Consider the following 27,029-nt stretch of genomic DNA (forward strand, 5'->3'; position numbering starts at 1 on the left):
TTTTCATGCTTGAAGATTATTTAAAACCACAGTAAACAAGTCTCAGCTAGACTGTATTTTACAGTGTAAAAAAGATTAGTCAAGTCCAGGAAGAGGCCACTATGACTTTCTAGCTTTCAGGAGTATCCAGGAAGATGTGAAAATTAAAAAGTTCCCTCAGGAAGGAGAAAGCCTGTCCTAACAACAAGAACAAAAAGGGCATATGCTGGTAAAAAAAATTATAAGGCAAACAATAAGAACTTCTTGAAATACATTTGAAATAGAAAACCAGCCAGTGAAGCAATTTGGCCACTGGACAATAAAGAAGTGAAAGGATATGGAGTTTGCTAAAAAAAACCCAAAATTCCTTTCATCTGCATCTACTACTGAAGGCATAGGACAAATACCTGAGCCTGTATTTACTTTCTCAAGGAGAGAATTGGAACAACTAAAGCTGATTGAGATAACAAGTGTGGGTATTTTAAGACACTTGAGAGAGTACATATTAACACATAATAATTCCTTATGGCATCCACCCAAGATCTTTAAAAACTCAAATAAGAAATTGCATAATGAGAAATTCCTTATGAGAAAAGGCTAGAACATCTGGGTACACTTTGGAAAAAAAGTGACAGCTGGGCATTTTTGAGATGTATAAAATTATGGAGAAATTGAGATTTCTGTCTCTCTCTCTCTGTCAAAACACTAGGACTAGGGATCATCCGATGAAGCTGATTAGAAAGAGATTTAGAACAAACAAAATAAAGCACTTATTTATACAGAGCATAATTAACCTGTGGAATTCATTAGCACAAGACACCATTAACTAAAAAGTGATTGGATAAGTTCATGGAGGACAGATCTATCATGGGCTAATATTTTCTGTGTTGGAGGAAACATGCCTCCAAGTACCAGTTGCAAAAGAAGGGCATATCTCCATTTTCTCCATCTTAGAGGGAACTTGTTAGCCACAGTACTGGACTAAGATGGTCCTTGACTTGATTCAGCAGAGCTATTTTATGTTATGTTCTTAAACAAGCAGCAGAAATAAGATACATTCAAGCCACTCTATTTGTATAATATTTAGTTATTTGCAAATAAATAAAGGAAACATACTTAAAATATGATCTTCTGCCTCTTAGATAAAGATCCCTATAGCTTTGGAAGAACTACTATAGCAAACTTACGAACAGGGTAAGTAATCTTCAAGGGTTTGCATCCTATATACACATAATATTTTCCTTGAATATTCTTTGCTTTTCAGTTTGGACAGTATTTTTTAATCATGTAGTAGAAGAAAATAAGATGTGCTAGACATGCACTGGAGACCAAAATGTAACAACTATACTGTTATCAATAGCCTGATTTGCAGTAGACATTTGCTTATATAATGTTATTTTAAAATATATATATTCCTGATGCCTTTCGCACTGTCACTGGAATATTTCAAACACTATCAAGCTCTTTCTTTGAATCCTAGAATGTGACTTAAGTGTCATGAAACTTGGGAAATGTAGTTCCCAAAGCCTAAGAGTAAAATGGAGACCATATTTCCATCCCCTCCCAATAGTTGCTTCTATAGGCAGCTTTGTCTGTGTATGAAGAGTGTAGCTAAGTGGGCTACCAGTAGAGGGATAATATTTGAATCTGGGCTTAGGAGTTTTAGAGTAAACTAAGGAACCAAATATATGAAGACATGTTCTGAATTCTGTATTCTTACAGTATATTTGGGGACATTGCTAACTGTAAATGTTACTAAAAATAAAGCATGCTTGCCTCAGTTTATAAAAACCTGGAATGCTACAAAAGAATGTACTTGCCACTGAAATGCTTATTTAAATAGCAGAACCCACCATTTATTTGTTACAGTATGATTACTGGAATGATTGAAGTACTTATTTGTGTATGAATTAATGAGCATAATTTATAAAATGAGAACTGTTTATATAAATAAATGTGTGCTCTTGTAAACCAAGAATTCAGACTTAATTCATTTAAAAGCTTAGATCAAACTGGAAATGACTGAGGCAGGGTGCTATTAAAAGATAAAGAAGCTCCAGGAGTCAAGGTCAACAGATTAGTTTCAAGGCTCCTTAAATGCTGACCTTTCTCAATAACTTAAGCCAGTGTTTCTCAACTTTGGCAAGTTTAAGATGTGTGGACTTCAATTCTGAGAGTTGAAGTCCACACATCTTAAACTTGCCAAGGTTGAGAAACACTGACTTAAGCTATTAATCAGCATTTAGGTTGAAAACCCAGATAGTGAAGTGAATGCAAATTAAAACATACATAGGGGCTCTTGCTGAAAGTGACTCAAGGGCAAACAGGAAAATCTGAAACAGTCAGGTTGAGGCAATGTCTAAGTAGAAACCCAGGCAAATAAGTGAGGCCATGATATGTGTAGTCAACATAGATATTAAGCTCCAGTTATTTCATTTCTAATTTTCTGAAACATTCTACTCCACAGGAATAATCTTCTCTGGCTGCACACAGTTTTTGCTGTGATTTACTTGATTTTAACAGCTATCTTTATGAAACATCATATGGGTGCCATTAAATACAAAAAAGAAAGCATAGTAAGTTTCTATAAAATTAAAAAATGCTTAACATTTGCAGAGCTAAATCAAAATCAGGAAGGGAATTGATTGTGAAAAATTGCTTCCTGGCAAATTGTACTTGTGTACCTGTTTCTTTATTGAGAGGGGGATGATGCGGGAGGGGTCTCCAATATGGGACAAAATAATCGCCTAGTCATTTGGTTTTGTAGAGTCTCTCAGTGGTATTATGGAAGGTCTGTTCAAAGTGAGGATAATGCTTCTTGCTCTCACTCCGATTTTTCTCTGTTAACAAATCACCTGTATTTTCTCTGAGATACAGCTGTTTCATAAAAATGTTTCTTTTTAAAAGAAAATGTAGTTAAGGGGTGCAAAAAATGCATATGTGTGGAGGACAAAGAGGTCACAATTCCCATCACCACCCCCTTTTATACTGAACTTTTAAATGGATTGATCTGTGCTTCTGATGGGGGATTCATTTTAAAATTATGACCTAAAATGTTGCCAATTAAAAGAACATAAAAACTATAATAAAAGTGAGCTTAGATGGGACAATTTGTTGGAATTTATTTGCATATACATTAGTATGGGTTTTTACAATATTAATGTTTTTGTGTTGAATTATGTAGTTGCCTTGTATGTTTACAAACAGAAAAGAAGGTAAAAATAGGAAGTTCAAGCTGATTATAAAATCTGAGTTTTCAAATATTCCAAATTATTCACTATTATTACAAATCCATACACAACTATAGATAGATAGGGTTGAATTACATTTTAAATAATAGTAACTCCTCATAATAGGATGAATTTCCCTGAACTTCAGATATTAGATGTAGGGATATTATCTTTTTTTTTTTCAAGAAAAAGAAAAAACTGTTGTTTTATTTTTTAGCAAAAGAAAGAAAGAAATTTTCATCCCAAGTTGACACTTCCAAGGGAATCAAGTATGCTGAGCCTAATATGAATGGGTTTAGAGCTTTTTTGTGCAAAGCCTTTCCTATTTGAGTACTGCCAAAGTACATATCTCCCTATGTTTTTAATGTACAGTTACTACAGGAGTAGTGTACAAATAACGTATTGCATACAGATGATACTGGCCTAGAAGTCCAGAAAAGTTTACAAGAACAGATGCAGAGATCAGGATATTAAATAAGAAACAAGTGTTGTTTTTTAGTTTTTCTTACTTGGCACCGAAGTCATAATATGTAGGAGTAGGGGGCTGAATATGGAGCCAACAATAATAGGACGTGAACATCCAGCACTATCAACAAGCATATAGTTTTTAGTAGAACCTAGTGAAGGGGTTCATAGCCAGCTATGGCCTGCGTAGTCCCAGTCAAATTTGTGGACATCTGGATTCTACCAAAATATTTTGAAGTGCTCTTGCTGCTTTTTCTGGAGAGAGAACTAGCAAAAAGCAATTAAAGGGCACAGTTCAGTGAAGGAGTACTTCAACATCTCTTCCCCAAAGCACCATGATGAGACAACCATTTACTGTGATTAGAATGTAAACCTATCAGATACAAAATTAAATTGCTGCTGCTTTTCTCCCCCTATGAATGTTGGAAGTGTCATTACATCATAAGGCTGAGCGTTTTTTTTTCCTTGGGCATTATAGTTCCCATCATCATCATCATCAGTTGGCTTCTGGGTGTCACATGGGATATATTTAATAATACAATAACATCACTCTGCATGGAGGGAAATATTTTTAATATGTTTTTTTTCTTTTGTTTAACATGGAGTTTAAAACTCAAAAATAGCCGTGTTAGGGTTTAACTCACCTGTTTTCAAGCTTTAAATTGTCAAAAAGAAAGAATTGTACCATTGGAGTATGTTGGGTTTTTGTTTTGTTTTTGCTACTGAGTATTAGTAATGTTATTTCTATGCGTTCTCCAGGAACTGCAAAATGGGAGCTGAGAGCCATATGTGGGCTAAAGTACTTCTGAAGAAATACATCATTCTTTGCAAACACAGTAGCATATTATCTGTATCCCTCCAAATAATTTGGGGTAGGGTCAGATTCAGATCTGGTCTGCTTAGAAGGAACATCACTTTGATTGAGTTATCTCTTGAATCCAATTCAGCCTACACAGATATAACATGCAATCAAATCTGATACACATCCCTAGTTAAAAAAAAATCAAGCTAAATTTAATGTAATTTATAAATTTGTGTAGGTTAAAGTAGGTCATAGAATCATACAATGGAAGGGTTAGAAGGGACCTTGGAGATCATCTAGCATGTCGGTTTTCCTTTCAGTCTTTCTCTGTGGTCTAAGAAACTAATATTTTTGATATGTAGGTGAAGCGCACATTGTTCATAACTGGCCTTCCCAAAAATGCCAGCCAAACAGCCATCGAAAATCACTTCAAGTAAGTTTAAAAAAAAAACAAAACTAAATTCTTTTTTTATATATAAAAAGATTTGCAAATTTAAGTTTTTTTTAATTGTAATAGTTCAGCCATGTATACTGAGAAATGAGTATTGTAATTCTTCTATTTTCCTTGAGGATATTCCAGTAACTGGATTAGTCCCTCTGTGGGCAGCAGGCAGGTGCAATCCATGGGAAGGAGCTGTCTTCCGTACCCCAGACTGGACCTCTGTGACATTGGCTCAGGAAATCGGTGCATAGCTCTGTGCAGCTCTGTGGTTATTTTAAAAGTTATGCCTGTGTTTTAGTCAGGAACAGAATTGTGCGCATGGAAATAGGGAGGTAATTATCTTTTTTTTAACATTCCTCGCAGCCCTGAGATTGCTTACCAGATTAAAAAGTTTTAGCAGACTATACCACCATATTCTGATTAGAGCCCTTTGTCCTAAATTTCCCACATCTTCTTTTCCAGTTTTTCATATAGACAGAGCAGCCAGGATGAAGTGGATTAATCTGGTTAAAAGGAAAGCATTTGATTTGCTGATATATTCATTCCCAGCGGCATTTGTGGAGATGTTCACCATACCAGTTATTAACACTCTGGTTATAGATCTCATTTCCACACGACCACTACCTCCCCCAGTATAAACAAAAGCATAAAATTCTACAATGCTTGCCAACAACATACCCATTAAACTCTTAGCAGTAAAATAATATCTCATTGACCGTCTAACTTCCTGATCCCACCCTCCTGCTGTGGAGCACATCTGGGGGCAGGCCCAGTATAATCTCAGGGAGGAAGGTGCTCGATGGCCAAATCCTGGAACACTTAAATGCAGAGAAGGCTTTGATATCGTACACTGGAAAATTAGGAACAAATTTTGCTAAATATGGATTTCTTCCATTATTATCAATGGGCTCAAAATTTTGTATTCTTTGTTGTTACAAATGGAATTCGTAATTAAAATGTCCTCTGGAACCCATTAGAAGTATTCTTTTTTCCTCTCTTTAACTTGGAATGAAAACCACTGGCCTGCCCAACTAGACAAACTGGTGTTAGTTTAGGTACACCCATGGCTGGAATTAAGGATAAACTGTTATTGTATGCTTATGATATGAAAGGGGTTACCCCCCTTTCATATAATAAGCATACAATAACAATTGGGCAAATTGGGCAAATTATGGAAGCAGGTCATGTGATAACGCAAGCCTTGCCTCCTTTGTAAGGCTGTCATGATGTTGCACGAAGGTATGAAAAGGGCAGAGTTTATGCATGACGCTGCTTTCATCATTTTGACCCAAACCATCAGTTCTGTGGACGATTCTGACCTTTAGTCTATTCTACAAGCTTTATGCTTTCTGGTAGATGTCTGTTTGTTAGGCCAGTTCCTTCCTCTTATTTATGATCAAATCTTCCTTTTAAGATTTAAACACTGAGGGGATATGTTAAATCAATCCAGTCTGTTTCAGGGAAAGAAAGAGAGGACCAATTTGACTGAGACTGTATGTTGGTGGGAGAGAGGCTAACCTGAGAGCTTTAGAATGCTTTCCAAAAGAGACTGAAAACAGGAATTCATTAAAAGGCTCTTTTTACCTAAAGATTATTTTTTCTTAAAAGAAATCAGCTTGCAGAGCTGAGTATTTGTATTTGCTTCAGAAATTGGTTGACATTACACTTGTTCTATCTGATATCTCAGTATCTACTATATTGAGGCAGCCATGGATGATTAAGTCATGGGACTCCTCATTTAAAGAGAAATTATATCCACATTTTTTGGAACTGGAGATTAATCATCCTCTAAGTACCTCAGACACACTCTGAGAAAAGCAGTTTTGTAGGATAAGGAAAAGTGTGAGATGCTGTATCTTGACATAAACCTATGCCAACAAATTTGTTTAGCTGACAAATAACGGGAGGTTAATAATATAAGCAGAGGAAAGGTTTCCAGCACTTGAGTAATGACAGTGTATAACATACATAACATTTGAGAAGATAGTTTTGTGCTACAGTGAAAGTGGTTTTGTGCTAGTAGTAATTTGCTCTTGTTCTGGGCCTGGCAACAATATTGTTTAAGATAGTTTTATAATTTGCAGGTGGCCAGGATATTCAGGTTTAATTATTGACAGTGTAGATACTGTCAGGTTGCTGTAAGGAAGAATATAGTTCTCAGTGTTCGAACTGTGCAATAATATTTGGATGTTAGTGGTGGACCAAGTCTTCCTTTTTCAATTTCAGAATTGGTTTTGGTAAAATGATTTAAAATAATTCTACAAGTTTTTCTTAACCTATGGTCCTCCATATTTGTGGATTGCAGTTCCCATAATTCACAGTTGATACTGCTTTTGACTGGACTGATTAGAAATTCTGGGAAATGTAGTACAATGCAGCTAGAAGACACCAGGTTGGAAAATGCTGCCCTAGAAAATCAATCCTAAATCTCACCTTTAGTAATATAATCCATAGCACAATTAGAGCCAAATACCACCATTGCAATTCTTAAGGTGCACTATCCTCTAATATTTCTTCATTTCATCAAAAGGTAGGGTTCATTTTATCCTAGAACAAAGGTTCACAATTGAGCATGCCAGAGTATATGCCATATCCCTAACTAGGCCTTATTTTTTTTAAAAATATTTTTTTATTTTTACAACAAACACAAAACATACATGAACAAACAAAAACATAGAAAGGCATAAAAAAAGCATCTTCCATTTTATACCGTGTGTCAACCAGTTACCAACTCGTTGGTGCCCCTTTCATAATCTTAAATTCTCATATCATCTATTCAAAATATACTTGTATACTTATCAATTAACAATTATTAATCATTCATAGCTAATCTATAGAATCATTTATTACAAGAAATTTTAACTTTCAATAGGATTAGTAATACATTTTCATCTATCGATTATATGTGTATATATATAATAATTAATATCAAATTTCTATTATAAAATTTCCTAATCCATTACATTACTATATTTTCTCAGTGTCATATAAAATTACTTATCTTCTTACTCTAATTTCAAATCTCAATTTAACTCATCTCTGCACATTCCATAATTTTCAATAACTTCCTCCTGCATAAGTACTTTTTAATTTTTCCAATTCTTAAAAGTTACAGTTCTAACCAGTATCAGTTACAATATCAGTTACAGTTCTAACCGGGTTACAGTTCTAACCAGATTCTTCACTACATGTTTCAACAAAAATGTCTCTAGTTTAAAATCTATATGTTACTATATTCAACCATGTATAAATTTTAGTCTAATCTCTTGAAACATTTACAATCAAATACAATTTTTAACTATATATCTCAGATTTATACTTTATTCCAACGCTTGCATAATTTTGAGTTCACCCTTTTCATTCAATATCCCAAAATATCTAGCTGTTTATTCCTTTTTCTATATTATTGGATAAGAGAAAGCAATAATAAATGTCCTTTCAAACATTCTGCTTTTTGAAGCTTCTGTCAGTTCCATCATTGTTGTATTCCCCTCGTTTTTTCTTTAAACATCTGAAGTAGTTTCTTTCAATATTGTTTTACTTCTTCTTTTTGTACATTCTCTTAGTACGATTTTCCATTATAATCTTGTATAATCTTTTTCTCACCCTCAGGGCCAAGAACAAGTCTGTCCCTCTTCATTTATCAGTTGATTAACCCTTTTAATTCTCAGTTTATAAGCCTCACAATAATTCTGTTTAATGTTTCTGATTTCTTGTACTATTTCTTCCTTTTCCATTGATCCCGTTTTATGTTTAATTAAGTCCATTTTAGCTTTAATATCTTTTTTTCTTTTTTTTTGCGGGAATTTCTGCAGCTCTTCTTCCAGTTTTTTATAGTCATCCTCAATAGTTTAAAGATCTTTTTCTGCATTGTGTTTCTCGTATAGTTTATTATCTTGATAAACCTTCATTGAGTCAAAGGATTCTTTATCTTTGTTCTTGCCAAAAATAAGAAAAAAAAAAAGCAAGAGGAGAAAAAAAAAAAAAAGAAGAGGAGGAGGGAAAAGACTAAGTCTCTTTAAAAAAAATCCAACTGAGGGGGGAATGGAGAGCAAAGCAGAGCTTCTAGCAGAAAGAAGAGCTACTGCCACTAATCAGGGCTCTTGTGACTAGCTCAAACTTTCCATCTTGATATTTTCAAAATCGCTTTCAACTCCACTTTCTTGTTTATAGTTACGGATGGCACCTGTATAAACATGCACATCCCACTATCTTTTTAGAAAGCACAGGGTCCTTGAGCATGCGTCACAATAGAAGAAAAAAAGCACTATGTCGAGCCTCTAGATGGCAGTGCAACTTTCTTTCATTTACTTTCTCTTAACTCCACTTTCCCCATTTCAAAATCAAAAAGTATAAATTTCTTATAACAATAAAGAAATCTTAAAAAAAAGGCTTAAGATAAAGAGTTATTGAGTATTAAAAAGAAAAAGCCAATCCAGTTAAAAATATATTTTTTTAAGAGAAAAACATCTTGCCAATTCCACTAAAAAGGGAAAGTTGAAAAGAAAAAAAAATTCCCCCCCTTTTTTTATAAGGCTCGATCTCGCCGCTTAATCCACTTTTCTTCACTTTTAAAAATCTCTTTAAGTTACTTAAGGTGTTCTCTAAGAATAGTTGAATAGTAAAAGTCCATCTCACCCAGTTGACACCCCTCTCTTCCTTCTTCCTTTGGAGCTGTCCCGGCTTTCGCAGCCATTTTGGCTGCCTCTCCTCCGCCGGCTTCAAGAGCTTCTCCCGGGATCAATCTGGGACTTGCGGCGTCCCTGAGATCCGCGGGACGCGCCCTTTGCGATCGCCATCTCTACGGGACGGCTTAGGTCCATCGGGACCGTCCGGGGGAGGAGATATCGGCTGCGATCCTGGGAGCCCAGGATCGCCCGCCGTATCGCCGCGACGCCAGCTCCGCCCTCTCCTAGGCCTTATTTTAAATATTGTCAATTTCACTTCAGAACTCCAAAATCATATATCTTGAGAGGAAATTGCCAAAATCTCATGAGTTTCAGGGATTTTGCAAGATTTCAGATTTTTTTGGGATGCTGAGGTAACCCTGTGAGATCATGCTGTAAGGGATTGTCCACCCTTCCCTAGAATGCTCCCACAATGCTTTGAGTGTTTACTAGGATTGTCACTAGATAAGGTAACTGTTTCTAAGGTTTGTTAAATTTTAGGACATCAAAAGAATGCTAGTTTGTATTGTTGCTGCCACCAGGTAAGGTTTCACAGAGCTGGCAGTGGTAGCAGAGGATACTAAAAGTAAATCTGTTCTGAAATATGTCAGATTTGGTCCAGTTCAAAATGGGCTTGAGGCTGAACTACAGTACTGTGCAAAAGTTTTAGGCAGGTGTGAAAAAAATGCTGTAAAGTAAGAATGCTTTCAAAAATATATATTGTAATTGTTTATATTTATCAATTTACAAAATGCGAAGTGAGCAAACAGAGGAAAAAACCAAATCAAATCAATATTTGGTGTGACTACCCTTTGGCTTCAAACCAGCATCAATTCTTACAGTTGCGCACTTTGTACACTTGCACAAAGTCAGGGATCTTGTAGGATTAGAGTCAGGTGTATGATTAACCAATTATACCAAGCAGGTGCTAATGATCATCAATTTCATATGTAGGTTGAAACACAGTCATTAACTGAAACAGAAACAGCTGTGTAGGAGGCTTAAAACTGGGTGAGGAACAGCCAGACTCTGCTACTAAGGTGAGGTTTTGGAAGACAGTTTCATGTCACAGGTCATACACCATGGCAAGACTGAGCACAGCAACAAGACACAAGGTAGTTCTGCATCAGCAAAGTCTCTCCCAGGCAAAAATTTCAAAGCAAAGGGTTTCAAGATGTGCTGTTCAAGCTCTTTTGAAGAAACACAAAAAAATGAGCAACGTTGAGGACCGTAGACACAGTGGTCGGCCAAGGTGTGATGGAGGACTTGGATGAGGAGATTCAAGGTCATGGGGAGAAGAATTTCAAGCATCTCCTCAGCCCACAGCCTGAGCGTGTGAAAGCAAAGAGGATGAGACTGACACCACCCTAAGGAATTCGTAGTGTTTAGTTGCAGACTTTGGGAGTTAGAGTTTGTCTGGTGAGATTCTGTCTAGCAGGTGTAAGCTAATAAAGTAACTGAGCAATTCCAGAACCATCCTGTGGAGTTTCTTGGGCTGAACCTAACACAAGGAAACTTAATGCAGCAGATGAAAGACACATCATGCTTACTTCCCTTTGACATCGGAAGATGTCCAGCAGTGCCATCAGCACAGAACTGGTGGAAACCAGTGGGAGCCAGGTATACCCATCTACTGTCCAGAGAAGTCTGGCCAGAAATGGTCTTCATGGAAGAATTGCAGCTAAAAAGCCATACCTCCAACGTGGAAACAAGGCTAAGCGACTCAAGCATGCACGAAAACATAGGAACTGGGGTGCAGAAAAATGGCAGCAGGTGCTGTGGACTGATGAGTCAAAATTTGAAATATTTGGCTATAGCAGGAGGCAGTTTGTTTGCCGAAGGGCTGGAGAGTGGTATGATAATGAGTGTCTGCAGGCAGCAGTGAAGCATGGTGGAGGCTCCTTGCAAGTTTGGGGCTCCATTTCTGCAAATGGAGTTGGAGATTTGGTCAGGATCAATGGTGTCCTCAGTGCTGAGAAATACAGGCAGATACTTATCCATCATGCCATGCCATCAGGGAGGTGTGTGATTGGCCCCAAATTTATTCTGCAGCAGGACAACAACCCCAAACATACAGGCAGTGTCATTAAGAACTATCTTCAGCGTAAAGAAGAACAAGGAGTCCTGGAAGTGATGGTTTGGCCCCCCCAGAACCCTGATCTCCACATCATTGAGTCTGTCTGGGATTACATGAAGAGACAGAAGGATTTGAGCCTACATCCATAGGAGATCTGTGGTTAGTTCTCCAAGATGTTTGGAACAACCTACCTGCTGGGTTCCTTCAAAAACTCTGTGCAAGTGTACCTAGAAGAGTTGATGCTGTTTTGAACGCAAAGGGTGGTCACACCAAATATTGATTTGATTTGGGTTTTCCTTTCGTTGGCTCACTTTGCATTTTGTAAATTGATAAACAAACAATTACAATATATATTTTTGAAAGCATTCTTACTTTACAGCATTTTTTCACACCTAAAAGTACTGTACCTAGTTTTGTATTGTAAGCATATTCTTTTGAAACTGTTTGCTTATCCTCCTATAATTAATCTCTGGTAATTTAACTACTTTTTTTTCCTTTTGCAGAGAGGCATATCCAACTTGCAATGTGCAGGAGGTACAGTTATGTTACGATGTAGCCAAACTCACTTACCTGTCCAATGAAAGGTACCTATATTCTGGAGAAAGCATCTTAGTTTAATTGTAAAGTACATTAATTACAGTATGCTTCCTGTGCCAGGGATGATGATCATAAATGCTGATAGTCATTATTAACCTGTCCCCAGACTTGTAGAATCATACCTGAGCTGTAAATACTTATACAGCTACATACTCTATAGAGATCAACTTTAGAGGACATCATACTAGCGCTCACAGTAGAGTGATTTCATTTGTTAAATGTCTGTTTCTCACAATGAAATAATTCACACATTTTCTGTTGAGTCAATTTGCTCTTGTTCTGAAAAGTCACAATGGAATATATCTATTGTGGAAGCTGCATGGTGTGTACTGGATTTATTTAGATATTGGATGGCCTTATCAGTTAAGGAGCTTGCTGAACAATCTTGGATAAATTCTTTCTCAGCTTAGCTTATTTATTTGGAGGGTCTGTATTCTGCCTACTGACTAAGGTGCAATACAATATCTTTCAAATGTAACAAAATTAAGATAATTATTTGAGAAGGTCTATATATATATAGAGAGAGAGAAAGAGTCTCCCAGGTTTCAGATGTTGCCTACTACTCTGCTTGCAGATCTTTGAGGAAATGACATTGTGGTAGGCAGATGTTACTCTCAGATATTGTCAGAGGGCAGAATTTCTTCATCTAGGCTGCTTTGGCTGATACTTCTTAAAAATATGGCTCTAGGTGGCAGGTGCAGCAGAGATAGGGGTGAAAGAAGGGTGTTAACAGTTTTTAATTGTACCAAATGCCACTGCTCTTCTGGGTCTCTGGACACTTGAAGGGCAATATTCTGGCCCAGAAATGGCTGCTGGAACAATTAGATGTTACACCTTCCTTCAGCAGGGCTTCTTCATTGAGATGCTGTTGTTCCAGTGTGTCTGAGATGATAATATGAGGAATGCCATAGGGGTGGAGACTTTTTAAACATTATGTGAAGTCTGGAGCAGAATGTCCATTTCACACCCCACCCCACCTATGTCAATGTAATTTTTTTCTCCATTGTTTTTGTCCATTGAAATCAGTGGTCTGTTAAACTAGAATGTGGGGTTCTATTTTAATTTATTATTATCTTATAAATTTGAATCCTGAACTTTGAAGAGAGTTGCTTCTGCTGCCCTCCCATGAAAGACCTTGTGTAGGACCACAAAATGTTTAAGCATACTTTATATTTTTTATAATATGACAGATGATCTATTCTTAATAATTTCTAATACATTAAAAGTGTACAGCTTTCAAAAGCTATTAACGTAATGTCTCTGAGGGATTTTCTTCCTTCGTTTCCTCTGGTTACCAGAATCAACTGCAGGGCTTAAAAGTAAAGCTTATATAAATAATATCTATATGATTAAGCCTGCATAATTCAAAGAAGAAGTAAAAATATTTGGAGTATGTGTGTTATATGTGTGTTATCCACTTAGATGTATTGTCTGTCATGTGAATATTATTTGTGAACATGAGTGCATGCATTTTAAATATACACTTCATTTTAATAACAAATTCCTTGCCATATCACATGTGTGTATGTGTTTATACCAGAAAAAAGGCAGAGAAGAATGTGGCTTATTATACCCAAGCATTTGAGCGGCTTGGTAAAAGATATCGCATAAATACAAAGCCATGTGGTCAGTTCTGTTGCTGTGACATCAGAGGATGTGAAAGGGTAAGAAGCTGTTGCGTTCTTTGGCTAAAATATTAAATGCAGTATATAAAATTAGGTAAGGTTTGCCATGCTTTCTTCTTAAGAAAAGACTAGTACGAATTTAAAACAGTACTCCTTTCAAAATTCATTCAGTTTAAAATTTCCTGTGCTAATCTGGATCTATGCAATCAAATAGGAGTATTGGGAAATCTTTATTTAACAAACCTGAATAAAATAAAGCAGGATCAGTTTTCCAACAGTAACTTATATTCCATAATATTTGTAAGGCTTTTTTTTTTAAAATTAGAGTGCTAACTTTTCAGAAGTTGATTTCTTACTATTGAAATATATGAGTGTGAAACTACTAATCACCTAGGTTGAGGAAAATCTAAGAATTTTCCTATATCATGAATTTCATTTCTTTAAGAATTATGGAGAAAAGATTAGAGGGTTGTTTTTTGAAAATAAGCATATATATTGTCTGTATATTCCTGTATGTACAAAAAGAGAACTTAAATAGCCTGAGATTCAGGAATGTATTATATCTTTGGTGCTTAAACATGAATGCATTATTTGCAATGTTCTTTTGAAGAGAAAAGCCCAGGTGAATTGCTGAACTACTTTGGATCTTTTCTATTACTATAATTTACTGTGAGCTCTCAGGTTTTTTTATTTTGTGCTTCTGTTAATTTCATGGCTTCTGTTTTGACTTCTACTAGTATTGTGTAGTTTAACGTATGTGAAAATATCTTCTTGAAACACAACAGCAGTGGAATCTGCTTTTTCTTTATTTTAAGAAGGAATAATTTGGATAATTGATTTCTAGCCAGAACTATAAAGAGTTCTGTTGAACCCCCATAGCAGATTAAAATAAAATAAAAAGAAATAAATTGAACAGTGAAATAGGAATAAGTATGAACACTTGAATATTAACTTGTAACAGTACCCTGCTTTTCAACAGGAAGATGCTATAGATTACTATACTGGAGTTACCCAAAAATGTATGGAAGAATACATGAAAGAAGAAGAGCTAATTTATGATAAGCCATTGGGAATGGCTTTTGTAACATTCGAGAGGATAACTATGGCCTCACTGTGAGTGCGTATTTTTAATTAATTATTGCTGTTAATTATTTTAAATGGAATGAAACATCAGTCTATCCCTACTTATATCTCCAAACCTATTAAATCTTATTGGAAGGCAAAGGATAGAATTTGACTCTCTTTCTCTCTTTTTGCTATCATTTGATTAGTGAAATGGACCTCTTGATTGAACTACACTGCTTTGAATAGGTTAATCATTACATTTTTCAGATAGTAGTATTTTAATTATTTTTTCATAATATTTCTTATTTGTGTGTATGTACAGTCTTTAAAAAATATTGATTACTATGCCCTAGTCAAGCATAAAAGCTAAAATGCTTAACTTTACTGTAGCATTCTTAAAGATTTCAATGCCTGTAAATGTCAAGGCTTTAAGTGCAAAGGAGAACCTCAACCATCAGCCTACAGCAAAGATCTTCAGACTTCCAAATGGAATATTGCATATGCTACATATCCTCAGGATGTTTGTTGGTAATGTATCTTATTTTTTTCCATTTTAGTTCATGTGTAAATGAAATAAATTTGATACTGTTATTTTTTCTAGAAGATGAATGAAATTTATCTTAGCTATTGTCCGTATTATTGTCAGATTATTTGCTTATGAAACCTGACATTGGTAGAGTATCTTGAAAACAGTCTCAAAACAACTATGCTGATGTCTAGGCTAAAAATATAAACTAATTTAGTGCATAATTTATAAAGGGTTAAGGTACTGTGGTGCTTCAACATTTGTGAACCCTTTTGAATTTTCAGTATTTCTGTGTAAATATGACCTAAAACATGATCTGTTTTCTGCACAAGTCCTAAAACTAGATAAAGAGAGCCCAGTTAAACAAATGAGTCAAAAACATACTTGTTTATTTATTGAGAAAAATGATCCAAAGCTACATATTTGTGTGTGGCAAAAGTGTGTGAACCTTTGCGTTCAGTAACTGGTGTGCCCCCCTTGGGCAGCAACAACTGCAAATAAATGTTCTGATAACTGTTTATCAGTCCTGCATGGAATTTTAGTAAGGCTTGGAGGAATTTTAGCCCATTCCTCCTTACAGAACAGTTTCAACTCAGGGATGCTGGTGGGCTTCTGCACACAAACTATCAGCTTCAGGTCCTTCCACAACATTTCTATAGGATTAAGGTCAGGACTTTGACTTGGACATTAGAAAACATTAACTCTCTTCTGCTTTAACCATTTTTTGGTCATATGGCTTGTGTGTTTTGGGTCATTGTCTTGCTGCATGACCCACTTTCCCTTGAGCTTCAATTCACAGACAGATACCTGGAGATTTTCCTGTAGAATTTGCTGGTACAATTCAGAATTCATAATTCCATCAATGATGGCAAGCCATTCTGTTCCAGAGGCAGAAAACAAGGCCCAAACCATGATATTGCTATCACCATGTTTCACAGATGGGATAAGATTCTTATCTGGAATGCAGTGTTTGCCTTTTGCCAGACATAACGCTTTCCATTCAAGCCAAAATGTTCTATTTTGGTCGCATCCATCCACAGAGCATTCTTTCAGTAATCTTCTGGCTTATCCACATGGTCTTTCACAAACTCTAGATGGGCAGCAATGTTCTTTTTTGGGGAGTAGTAGTTTTCTCCTTGAAACCTTGCCATGCACACCATTTTTGTTTAGTCTTCTCCTGATGGTGGTCTCATGAACATTGACAATCGCCAAAGCAAGAGAGGCCTTTAGTTCCTTTGACATTACCCTGGGGTTCTTTGAGACCTCCTGGAGTATTATATGCCTTGCTCTTGATGTGACTTTGGTTTGTTGACCACTCCTGGGGAGGGTAACAATGGTGTTGAATTGCCTCCATTTGTACATTATCTGCCTGACAGTGAACTGGTAGAATCCAAATTCTTTGGAAATAGTTCTGTAACCTTTTCAGCCTGATGAGCATCAACAACTGTTTCTCGGAGGTGCTCAGAAATCTCCTTTGTTTGAGCCATGACACAGTTCCACATAGCTGTGTTGTGAAGATAAGACTTTGATAGTGAACACCCAAATTCTGTTCTTTAAATAAGGCAGGCCCTCCCATACTCACATCTGATTATCATCTGATTGATTGGAACACCTGACTCTAATTTCCCCTTCAAATGAACTGATAATTGTAGAGGTTCACATACTTTTGCCACACACAAATATGTAGCTTTGGATCATTTTCCTCAACAAGCATCATGTTTTTGATTCATTTGTTTAACTGGGTTCTCTTTATCTAGTTTTAGGACTTGTGTGGAGGACAGATCACATTTTAGTCATATATATGCAGAAATATTGAAAATTCAAAAGGGTTCACAAACTTCTAAGCACCGCTGTATTTTGCAGGGCTCCTATGCTCTGCTCCAACAATGCACATGTCTTACAGTCAAGATTGAGCATGCAAATCCTTGTTTTAAAAAGCTATCGTTCAGCTGATGAACTATTTCAAGGTATGTGAGTGAGAACTAATCCATCATAATGTGAAAGAAATCTAGCCAGATTTTATTCATGAATCTAGATGGAACTTAAGCTTTAGTCTCTCATTTCGAACATGCTGTTTTCCAGAGATGTGGGAATTTTGATCAGAGCTCTTCCACTTCTTGGTAAAAAATTATTGCAGTGGGGACCCTGGTGGATTCTTCAGTAAAGGCTAACAAATGCTAGCCTTTCTCAAACATTGTGAGAAAACAGTGCGTATATGGGGGTGGGTGGGTATAGATGATGGGGTTGCACTGGGGGAAGCAGCAGGCCACGGACAGGCTTAAGCAGTCTCCTGCCCATTTAATCCCCACCTCAGACCATGTTTACCTAACTTCTTCAATTTTACATCTTTTTATTTTAAATAAAACACGTCCTATCCTTAGTGCCAGTTCTGGAAAATAAACATTGTTACTGCTGTCTTCTCTATTCTTGCTTGGCAGGAATAATCTCTCACTTCAAGGAATGCGTTGGTGGAGTAGATGGCTTTCTATCAATTTGCTCCTCTTTATTGTTCTCTTTTTCTTGACAACTCCTTCCATCATTATTTCAACAATGGACAAGTTCAATGTAACCAAACCTATTCATTATCTTAATGTGAGTAGCGCACTATATTTGATTTTGATCATCTGTACTTCTTTATGATCTCACAAAAGATTTAGCCCTGTGGTGCTTTTTCTGCCTTTAACTTTCATTCTAATTTATGTAAAGCAAAGGAAAATATAGATAAGATGAAATGCAGCCACATTTAATAAACACTGACACATATTTCTCACATGAAGGCAAGCAACCTTCATCTCTCAAGTCCCAAGTCCCAATTTTGTGTTCCCTGGTACACTTGCCAGAATTCATTCTTCTGCCATGTTGAAATGTAAAATTATATCTTCAGTAAGTTTAACATTGATTAAAATTCTGCCCTTCCCAAGAAAGGGACAATCCCAGCACCTTTCACTTTGCAACATGCCAATCTTAGCCCTTAGACTCTTCAAGAATTATTCATGTCACTTCCTAATCACCAAAAGTTTTTCATCCTGTTTTAAAGGATCTTGCTTAGAAACTTGGCTTAATTACCAAATGCTTTTAAAAAATGGTAATCTTTGTTTTTGGGTTAAGCTGCTATGCAGATGTTGTTCTCTTTCCAAATCCTACCTGCTATGAGTATTCTTTTCACAAGACCAATTTTATTTCAGTGGTTGCTAAGCTCATAAAATAAACACATGTAGCTCTGTTGCATTCACGACAAATGTGCAGAACTGGGTTATATTTCTCTCTCTTCTTTCCTCAGAATCCTGTTATTAGCCAGTTCTTCCCAACAGTCCTTTTGTGGTCCTTTTCAGCTTTGTTACCAACAATCGTCTATTATTCAACAGTGTTTGAATCACACTGGACAAAGTAAGAGGACTTTCTCTTTTAGATCATCAAATTACATTGGAAGATTTAAAAGGAAAGGCAAGGGAGAATATTCAGAATTTGTAGTAACAGCTATTTCTCCCACATTCTTTTTCTGCATAGTACTACATTTAGCTTTAAATAAACTACAAAACAATAGCTATATTTATTATTATTTATTTACGGTCCAAGACCAAGTTACAAAATTTAAAATACAGCACACCATTAATACATACATGCGTAACAATACATACATATATACTTGCTTTAGGCCTAGAAAAGACCCTGGTAGAACTTAAGCAGAGGGTATGGAACTTAAGACATTCAGATAGTCAGAGCCAAGCTTTCCCATCTCTCTTACAAATTGCTTTCTCCCCTTGGACACTCCCCAATTACTGCCATAAGATTCTGTACACCCCACACATAGAAGGATCTTCTCCCCAGCTCATATAGATGCTCTCCCTTCTATGGTGACAGCTGGTCGATATGCCAAACTTCCATATTGTATTTGTTCAGACTTAGAGATTGAGTCTGTTTCACACATCCTTTTAAAGTGCCCACTGTACTTGCACTGGTGATCAGAGCTAATACACCTGCTCTTGAATTGTTACACATGTATGTATGTACATATTATTTATTTATCATATTTATAAGGTCGCTCATCTCACAAAGTGTGATTCTGGGTGGCATACAATAAAATCTATAAAATAACAATTAAAAACTCTTAAAAACTATAATATAGCATAATATTATGATTAAAAGGCAAGGAGAGAGCAACAGATTTTAACAACAATGGACCCACCTCAACAACTCACCATTCCCTTGAGACCCCCAGGCCTCTTGACACAACCATGGTTTGAGGGACTTACAGAAAGTTAACAGGGATGGGGACAACCTCATCTTGGGACCATGATGTTCCACAGGTCGGGTGCCATGTCAGAAAAGTTCCATCTCCTGGGTCCCACCAGAAGTAACTCCTTAGCAGATGGGACCCACAACATACCTTTTCTGATGGACCTGATGGGACAGGCAGATGTAATCAGGAAGAGGTGGTTCCTCAGCTAATCTGGCCCCATGCCATGAAGGGCTTTAAAAGTAAAAAACAGCACCTTGAATTGGTCCCGGAAGCAAACTGGTAACCAATGTAACTCACAGAGCAGAGGTGCAACATGTACCGTTCTAGGGGCACACATAACTGCTTGTGCCACCACATTTGGTGCCAACTGACACTTCCAGGGACTCTTCAAGGGCAGCCCAATGTAGAGCACATTACAGTAGTCCACCCAGGAGGTGACCAGGGCAGGAGTGGCAGTGAGCAGAGCTTCCCGATCCAGGAAGTGTGCTGCATTTTAAATTTTGTGACTTGGTCTTGGACTGTAAATAAACAAATTATTTATTTTAACATGTTGCCTTTTAACTGAAAGCAGTCAACTAAATGATTGAGCATATAATATTCAGTGTATAGCTTTTCTTTGGTAAATACTCTGATTCAGTATTTGACTTACAGATACTTAGACTGAAGGTTTTTTTTTTATGTGGAGGTGATGGAAACCAGTGTAAAAACAGCATCATATATAGCAAAATAACAACAACAACAACATCTGGAGCACCACTTGAACACCATTGGCATTGACAGAATCACCATAAGTCAATTGCAAAACACAGCTTTACTTGGAACAGCTTACATGCTGCAAAAATACCTTTAACACCATCAAACAACATCTGCTTATCCCAGGTCCTTGGGAGGGACTTGATAGTGGATAAAAATGCCAAATCCAGTCTAAACATCTGGCTGACTGCAACCAACAATAACAACCCCATAACAACCCAGAAGTAATTTATTTCCAAATTTTAAACATTTCCATTTGTAACTGTCAAACGTAATAGGGTAGAAAAAATTATAGACCATGTTTGACAACATGCAACTGTTGTTCAATCATTTTCTTTTTTAATAGGTCTGATGAAAACAAAATAATGATGTACAAGATTTATGCATTTTTGATCTTCATGGTGCTAATCCTGCCTTCACTTGGTTTGACTAGGTAAATTCTAGCTTCCTGAGTATGAGAGGTTTTTCTTTTCTTCCCCTTCCCCTTCCCCTTCCCCTTCCCCTTCCCCTTCCCCTTCCCTCCCTCCCTTCCTTTCTTTCTGAAATATGCAGCATTGAAATATCTGAAACAATCCTTGTCATGCCAAAGAAATTTGTTAATTTATTAATAATTTGTTAAAATAATTTACATAAACTATGTAGAAATAATCAGTATCTCTCTACATTTAAGTGTTTGAGATGCAGAATTCTTTTCTTATATAACATTTTGGTTCGTATCTGTTGTTTTTATATTTGTGTCCTCTTGATGGCTGAAATCCAGAATTGCACAAAGGGCTTGGCTTTTTCTTCTACAGCTTTCCCACGCCTTAGAAATCTTCTGTGGGAGGAATATAGAGGGTGGGCAATCATTCATAAACATCTAGGATCTATTGATGAAACGATAACAACATAAACATCTTACATTTCATCTAATAGCTTTTCCAAGGTTACAGATGTAGGGACAGAGGAATCATTCCTAAACACTCATGGCATTTCAAAGATCACTGTTAATTCTGTTCCACTGAGCCTTCAACCCTAATTGATTTTTTGCTGTGTCCATCTTGGGGAGGGGGGTGGGTTGGTCTGATGTTATTTTTACTTTTTACTCCATCTGAATAATTCCATCAAGAGTAGAATTTCAGATTTTATCCAAAAGTTTTCCCTAATTTTATTTCATTTTGAAATTATAATTGACTTTAATTGGATAGAAGGTTAAAAAAAAACATGATACAGGTAGTCCGTAGTTTACGATGGCAGTTGGAACTGGAATTGCCACTGGTAAGTGACATGGTCATAAAGCGCAACATCACATGACCGTGCCCCTTAGTGACGGCAGTCCTGATTGCCATTGTTAAGCAAATCACTGCAGGTCATTAAGCGAGGACGTCACATGGTCACCATTTGTAACCCCCTGCCGGCTTCCCCATTGACTTTGCTTGTCGGAAGCCAGCAAAGAAGTTCACAAATGGTGACCATGTGACCGCAGGATATTGTGATGGCTGGAATTCTGAGGACCATTCGTAAGTACCATTCATTCAGTGCCTTTGCAAGTTTGAACATTGGCTGAACAAGTGGTTGTAGCTTGTTTTTTTTAGCTTTTATACTTTCATAATACACATGGTGATGGTAACGTGACAGTGAAATTAATACAAGATTTTGAAATATTAAATTTGTTGAACTTAATTTTTCTTTTCTGTTTGATGCTGTAGCAAATTGGAGAAATTAATACCAAATATTTCTTTCAGTCTGGATTTCTTCTTTCGCTGGTTATTTGATGAAGCATCTGAATCTAAAATTAGATTAGAGTAAGTATCTAAAAGAAGCTTTCATCCTTTTGCTAACTAGCCAGGATATGCAAACAGGCGTCAAAGGGCTGCACATGCCCCTGTATGCCTTTTATGCAGCATTAGAACCCTCTAATGACAATTGCCAAAAAAGGTTTAATACATCTTTTTTATTAAAGTGCCTCATAAACTCACCCTAAAACCCAGGAAAAACTGGAGCCATCCACACACATAGGATGTCTCTTCTACATAGAACCATTGCTCCAGTCACTACAGCCTTTCTGCTGTAGTGCAGTCATTGATCACAAATATGTTGCTTGCAGTGATCTATCGGTGATGCTCAAAGTTCAAACTATTGAAGCCCTGGCAAGGGATTTATATCTGGGAAAAATGAAATAGTTGCTTGAAACCGTCAGCCAAAAGTGAAGGTTGAGAATTACTTCATGCATTAGAAAAATAGAATCAGAGTTAGCAGATACTTTTTAGATACAATTGCCTCATTAATGGGGATTTTTAAATACTGTAATGCCACCAAAAGAATGCCCTAGGGCAACCTATTCAACAAGATTCCCCTGAGAACTAATGTGTGTGGTGTGGTGCTTAAAGTGTTGGGACTAGAACTGGGGAAGTGCAGCCTCCGACATGGACATTCATTGAGTGTCTGGGCTGGTCATTCTGTCTGAACCCTGCCTATCTCACAGGGTTGTTGCTGTGGGGAAAAATTGGAGAAGGGGGTGCTATGTATGGCATCCTTAGATTTAGGGGGAAACTGGGACAATTTCCTTTGACCTCAGAGGAGTTTGCAGTATTTTTAAAGTTCATCATTTTTTCCTGTTTCAAAATTCTTCCACCTCTCTTAAAATAAAAGAGTATATAGAAAAATCATGACCATGTGTGCAAATCATTGCTGGATTAATTTCATGTATTGTGAGTGGACATCTAAAACAATACTGGTCCTTGTTTTCACTGCTGTCACTCAGGAGAGAAAGAAGGTGCTCACTGTTCACTATGGTGTCCAGATAAGTGAAAAATCTGAGATATATTGCATGCCTATTTTTTCACTGCAGGTGTGTCTTTCTGCCTGATCAGGGAGCTTTCTTCGTGAACTATGTGATCGCCTCATCTTTTATTGGCAATGGAATGGAAATATTGCGTTTGCCAGGCCTTATGATGTACACAATTCGCATGATGCTGGCCAAATCTTCTGCTGAGAGAAAAAATGTTAAGCAGGTATCAAATCTTTCTATCAGATAAAGCATTTTACATCTAATTCTTGCATTGGAGTGTTTCACATCTTTGCCCATTGGGTTGCTGTCCTTCATCCCGAGACTCTTTGGCTTCTTAGTAGTGCATGAAACATCGATACCATAAAAGCTTCTTTTCTATACTGCATAAAAGGTATCCTTTACTGAATTTGTTCTTTCCAGTTATTCTAGTAGACAGAGCTAGCTATGGCAGAATGCCCCCAGTTATGGTCACCTAAAGACAGAAAAATGATAACAGCAACAATAACCTACTCAAAGAAAGAATATACCCTGGTATATCCTCCCCTGCCTTCCATCCCAGAAGCCAAAGGAAGGAGCCATCCTTTCAAGCACCTTCCCACAAAAAAGGCTTCAGCCAAAACAAAAGTAACTACATTGTAAAGAAAGATTAAGAAATATACAGACAATGTGGCTATCTTGAATATTATCTCCCAAGGACATGTTGATGGATGTCAGTTAGTCACCTTCCTAGTAGAGTGAGCAGTGACCATGTCTCGAACAGCAGCCACCTGAGATTCATATGCCAAAGATATGCAATTCCTAATCTACCTGGAAACAGGGAATATAGCTAAGGCAATCCACCATTTTGTCAAGCTTTACAGTGAAGGATATACAAGTGAATATCTGCCCATGGTAAGAGCCGGGAGCTGTTTCATGAGCAGACTTAATTTTGTATTTGTTTGAGTTGTCCCTAAAAATCAGTACATGTTGGAAATGAGGATGCTGCTGAAATTAGTCCATGCTAGGTAAATGAAATGTATACTGTTCTTGGACTCCAGCATATTCCAGATGCTATCTACCATTCTTCTTGGACAATGAGCTTCCCACTATAAGAGCTGTTATCTGTAGAATGTTTAACAGGTTCTACATGAGCCTCATTGCCCGAAGAGCTAGGGATAGCCACCACCAAAGAGGTGCATTCACCACTTTTGGGGTTTTCCTGAGCAATGGTGGCCTAAAAATTTAGGGAACGAAGGAATGGGCCTTTGCCCATGGAATAGTATCTGTGCAAACAATGTTTGGCCCCTGAAGTCTGGCCAAAGTTTCAGTACTAAATTTTCCCATCTAAGGACCTGAAAAAGTCATTACAAGTCTAGATTTTACATGTAATTATATTCTGTTATGCTAAATTAAACAAATAGCTTTACTTATCTTCTCAGGTCTCAAAAAATGGCTAGATGAAGAATTGAATGTTTCTGGTGTTGATGCACATTTGCAAAAATCAGTGTCCTTAGAGGTTTACATGGATTGTTTTCATGTTTAATGTGTTCTGATTTTCTTGTAGCAACAAGCTTATCAATTTGAGTTTGGAGCAATGTATGCTGGAATGTTATGTGTATTCACAGTCATCATGGCATACAGCATTACTTGTCCTATTATTGTCCCATTTGGTAAGTTGATAATGAGTTGGGATTGTATTATAGAGCAGACAGAAGTGCCAGATAGTTGGCTTGGGAATGACGTTGAGATTAATGCATTAGTTACTTTTTTAAATCCTTTTGTTATAGTTGAAGTGAATATTTGCCTTTTCATTATGAAGATGCTTAAAAAGACTGTTTAGTTTAAATTTGGTAGGAAGCCTTGTCAAATAAGGAAAAGAGATAAAGGACATCAAATCTGTCTGAGAGGAATGGAGCAAGTCCCCTGCTTACCAATCTATATGGATTTGAAGCCACATCTGGTAGTTCCACTGATTGAAAAATTATCATTTTGTGTATCTTGAAAACACTTTTAGAGATCTTAAAGAAATTGAGGATTTTTAAAATTCAACAATAGCATTCACACCATTAATAAAGTATTATGAGTTATATCCAGTTTTGTTCTGCTGATGAATGTTTTTTCCTTCTCCTTCCTGCATGCCTCCATCTTCTGTAAAACTTGGGTGTATAATAGTTGGAGGAAGAAATCTACTGATATAATATTGCTTTTGAGGACTTTGAACTAAAAAGCAATCCAGGACTTTAAACAAGGAATCTAGACTGTACATTTTACATTCTTGAAAAAAAATAGAATAAAAGAGCATTACAGCCTATTACAAGCTAAACAAATAGCATGAAAAAAGCAACTGAAGATAATCTGGTAGATTTTAGATAATATCATCTGTAATGTAATTACAGATGTTTCTTATGGCCACTGCTCATAATTGGAAAGAATTCCAGAAACCATGCTTTGTGTGTTTTTCCTACCTTGTTTGTTTAAGAACACAGGCTTTGGGACGCAGAGAATGCTTTTTTTTTTTTTAATGTTAATAATAAAAAGTTGAATTTACCTTTTGATAGCCTTCTAGTATATTATACTCTAGCACGCATCTTCCATATCCATACCCAGAACTTCTCAACAGCATCCATAGATGATGGGAACTGCTATCTAAACAGTATGAAAGGAGATAGCTATTTTGTAATGTTTGTGCAGGTAGTGAGAAAAGATACCCATGATGTCAATTTTTTGCATTTGTTGTTAAATTGCCTTTCAGCATTGTGGACTATTAACGTGTAATATTTAGGTTGAGTTTTAAATGATAATAACACTTGTTTAGAAAACAAGAAAATGTTATGACCATGAATCATGCTTTCCATCCAAGAGGGAATGTTAATAGGGTTTGCCAGAAATAAATGTTGGAGATTACCCCAAATAAAGGAAACAGTGGAAGAAGAGAAACACAGCCTGAATGATTGTATCAGGCACAGTAAGGAACCACTACAGTTGGAAATGTGTAAATAAAAGCTAAAGAAAACCACAAAATCAAAAGAAGATTACAAAAAAGAAGCAACTAAAAATCACATTAATGACTGAAATCTAATCCTCTTCATGATCAATGTGTACATGATATTGAAAGAAAATCAGATCAAAATTTGACTTGGTGATGGCTGAAAACTAGAATTTTTAAAAACAAGACTGAAGGAATGGCCATGGCAGCACAAGAACAGATTACACAAACATCATCAAAGCAGAATTTGAAGATATTTCAAATGATAGCAAAAGCCAATTACATAAAATCAAAGATGAAACTGTAGATCACCTCATTATTGGCTGTAGCAAAATTGTTCAAATGAATACAGATAGTCCTTGCTTAATGATGCTAATTGGGTCTGGAAACTCCATCGTTAAGTGACACGATCGTAAGTAGAAAAACCATGTGAACGCTGTGCTTAGCACCAGCAGCACCAGCAACAACACCGGTTGCTGTTAAGCAAGGACCTCACATGACTCTGACCTGCAACTTCCTGCCAGCTTCCCCATTGATTTTGCTTGTCAGAAGCTGACAAGGAAGGTCGCAAATTGCAATTGTGACCAAGGGGACACTGCCACATCCGTAAGTATAAGAACTGGTCATAATTATTCATTCAGCAACATTGTAAGTTGGAACAGTCACTGAACAAGTGGTCGTTAAACAAGGACCACCTGTATAAGCAGTGCCATGGTGGAGTTTCAAAAATCGTGCATTATGTAAAAAGTTTGGCTTTACTGTTAACAGAAACTACTTGAAAAAAAAGTGTGGTTTATAGATGTAGCAATACCAGGAGGCAGTCAAA

The 27,029-nt window shown here is 36.7% G+C and overlaps 1 protein-coding gene and 1 long non-coding RNA gene across 6 annotated transcripts in view; one reads left to right on the forward strand and one right to left on the reverse strand.

Annotated features, from left to right (window-relative positions):
• TMEM63A (transmembrane protein 63A) overlaps positions 1-27,029 on the forward strand; it is a 49,921-nt gene that overhangs the window by 15,717 nt on the left and 7,175 nt on the right. For all 5 annotated transcript variants that reach the window (XM_088146068.1, XM_088146094.1, XM_088146081.1 and 2 more), the window contains exons 8-20: positions 1,122-1,173; positions 2,447-2,555; positions 4,839-4,909; positions 12,166-12,246; positions 13,800-13,923; positions 14,864-14,997; positions 15,340-15,477; positions 17,914-18,067; positions 18,756-18,862; positions 20,815-20,901; positions 22,193-22,252; positions 23,299-23,461; positions 24,782-24,887. In XM_088146068.1, coding sequence (XP_088002194.1) covers positions 1,122-1,173; positions 2,447-2,555; positions 4,839-4,909; positions 12,166-12,246; positions 13,800-13,923; positions 14,864-14,997; positions 15,340-15,477; positions 17,914-18,067; positions 18,756-18,862; positions 20,815-20,901; positions 22,193-22,252; positions 23,299-23,461; positions 24,782-24,887 — 1,386 coding nt within the window. The remainder of the gene's footprint in view (positions 1-1,121; positions 1,174-2,446; positions 2,556-4,838; positions 4,910-12,165; positions 12,247-13,799; positions 13,924-14,863; positions 14,998-15,339; positions 15,478-17,913; positions 18,068-18,755; positions 18,863-20,814; positions 20,902-22,192; positions 22,253-23,298; positions 23,462-24,781; positions 24,888-27,029) is intronic.
• LOC148217148 (uncharacterized) lies at positions 20,971-25,810 on the reverse strand. The gene is made up of 2 exons (XR_015797123.1): positions 25,766-25,810; positions 20,971-21,285 (listed from the first exon to the last, which is right to left on the reverse strand). It is a non-coding gene; the product is annotated as an uncharacterized LOC148217148 (long non-coding RNA).

Source organism: Python bivittatus, unplaced genomic scaffold (genome assembly GCF_059951505.1).
Source record: "Python bivittatus isolate LINGU-HERP-01145 unplaced genomic scaffold, Pbiv_v1 ctg000020_np1212, whole genome shotgun sequence".
NCBI lineage: Eukaryota > Metazoa > Chordata > Lepidosauria > Squamata > Pythonidae > Python > Python bivittatus.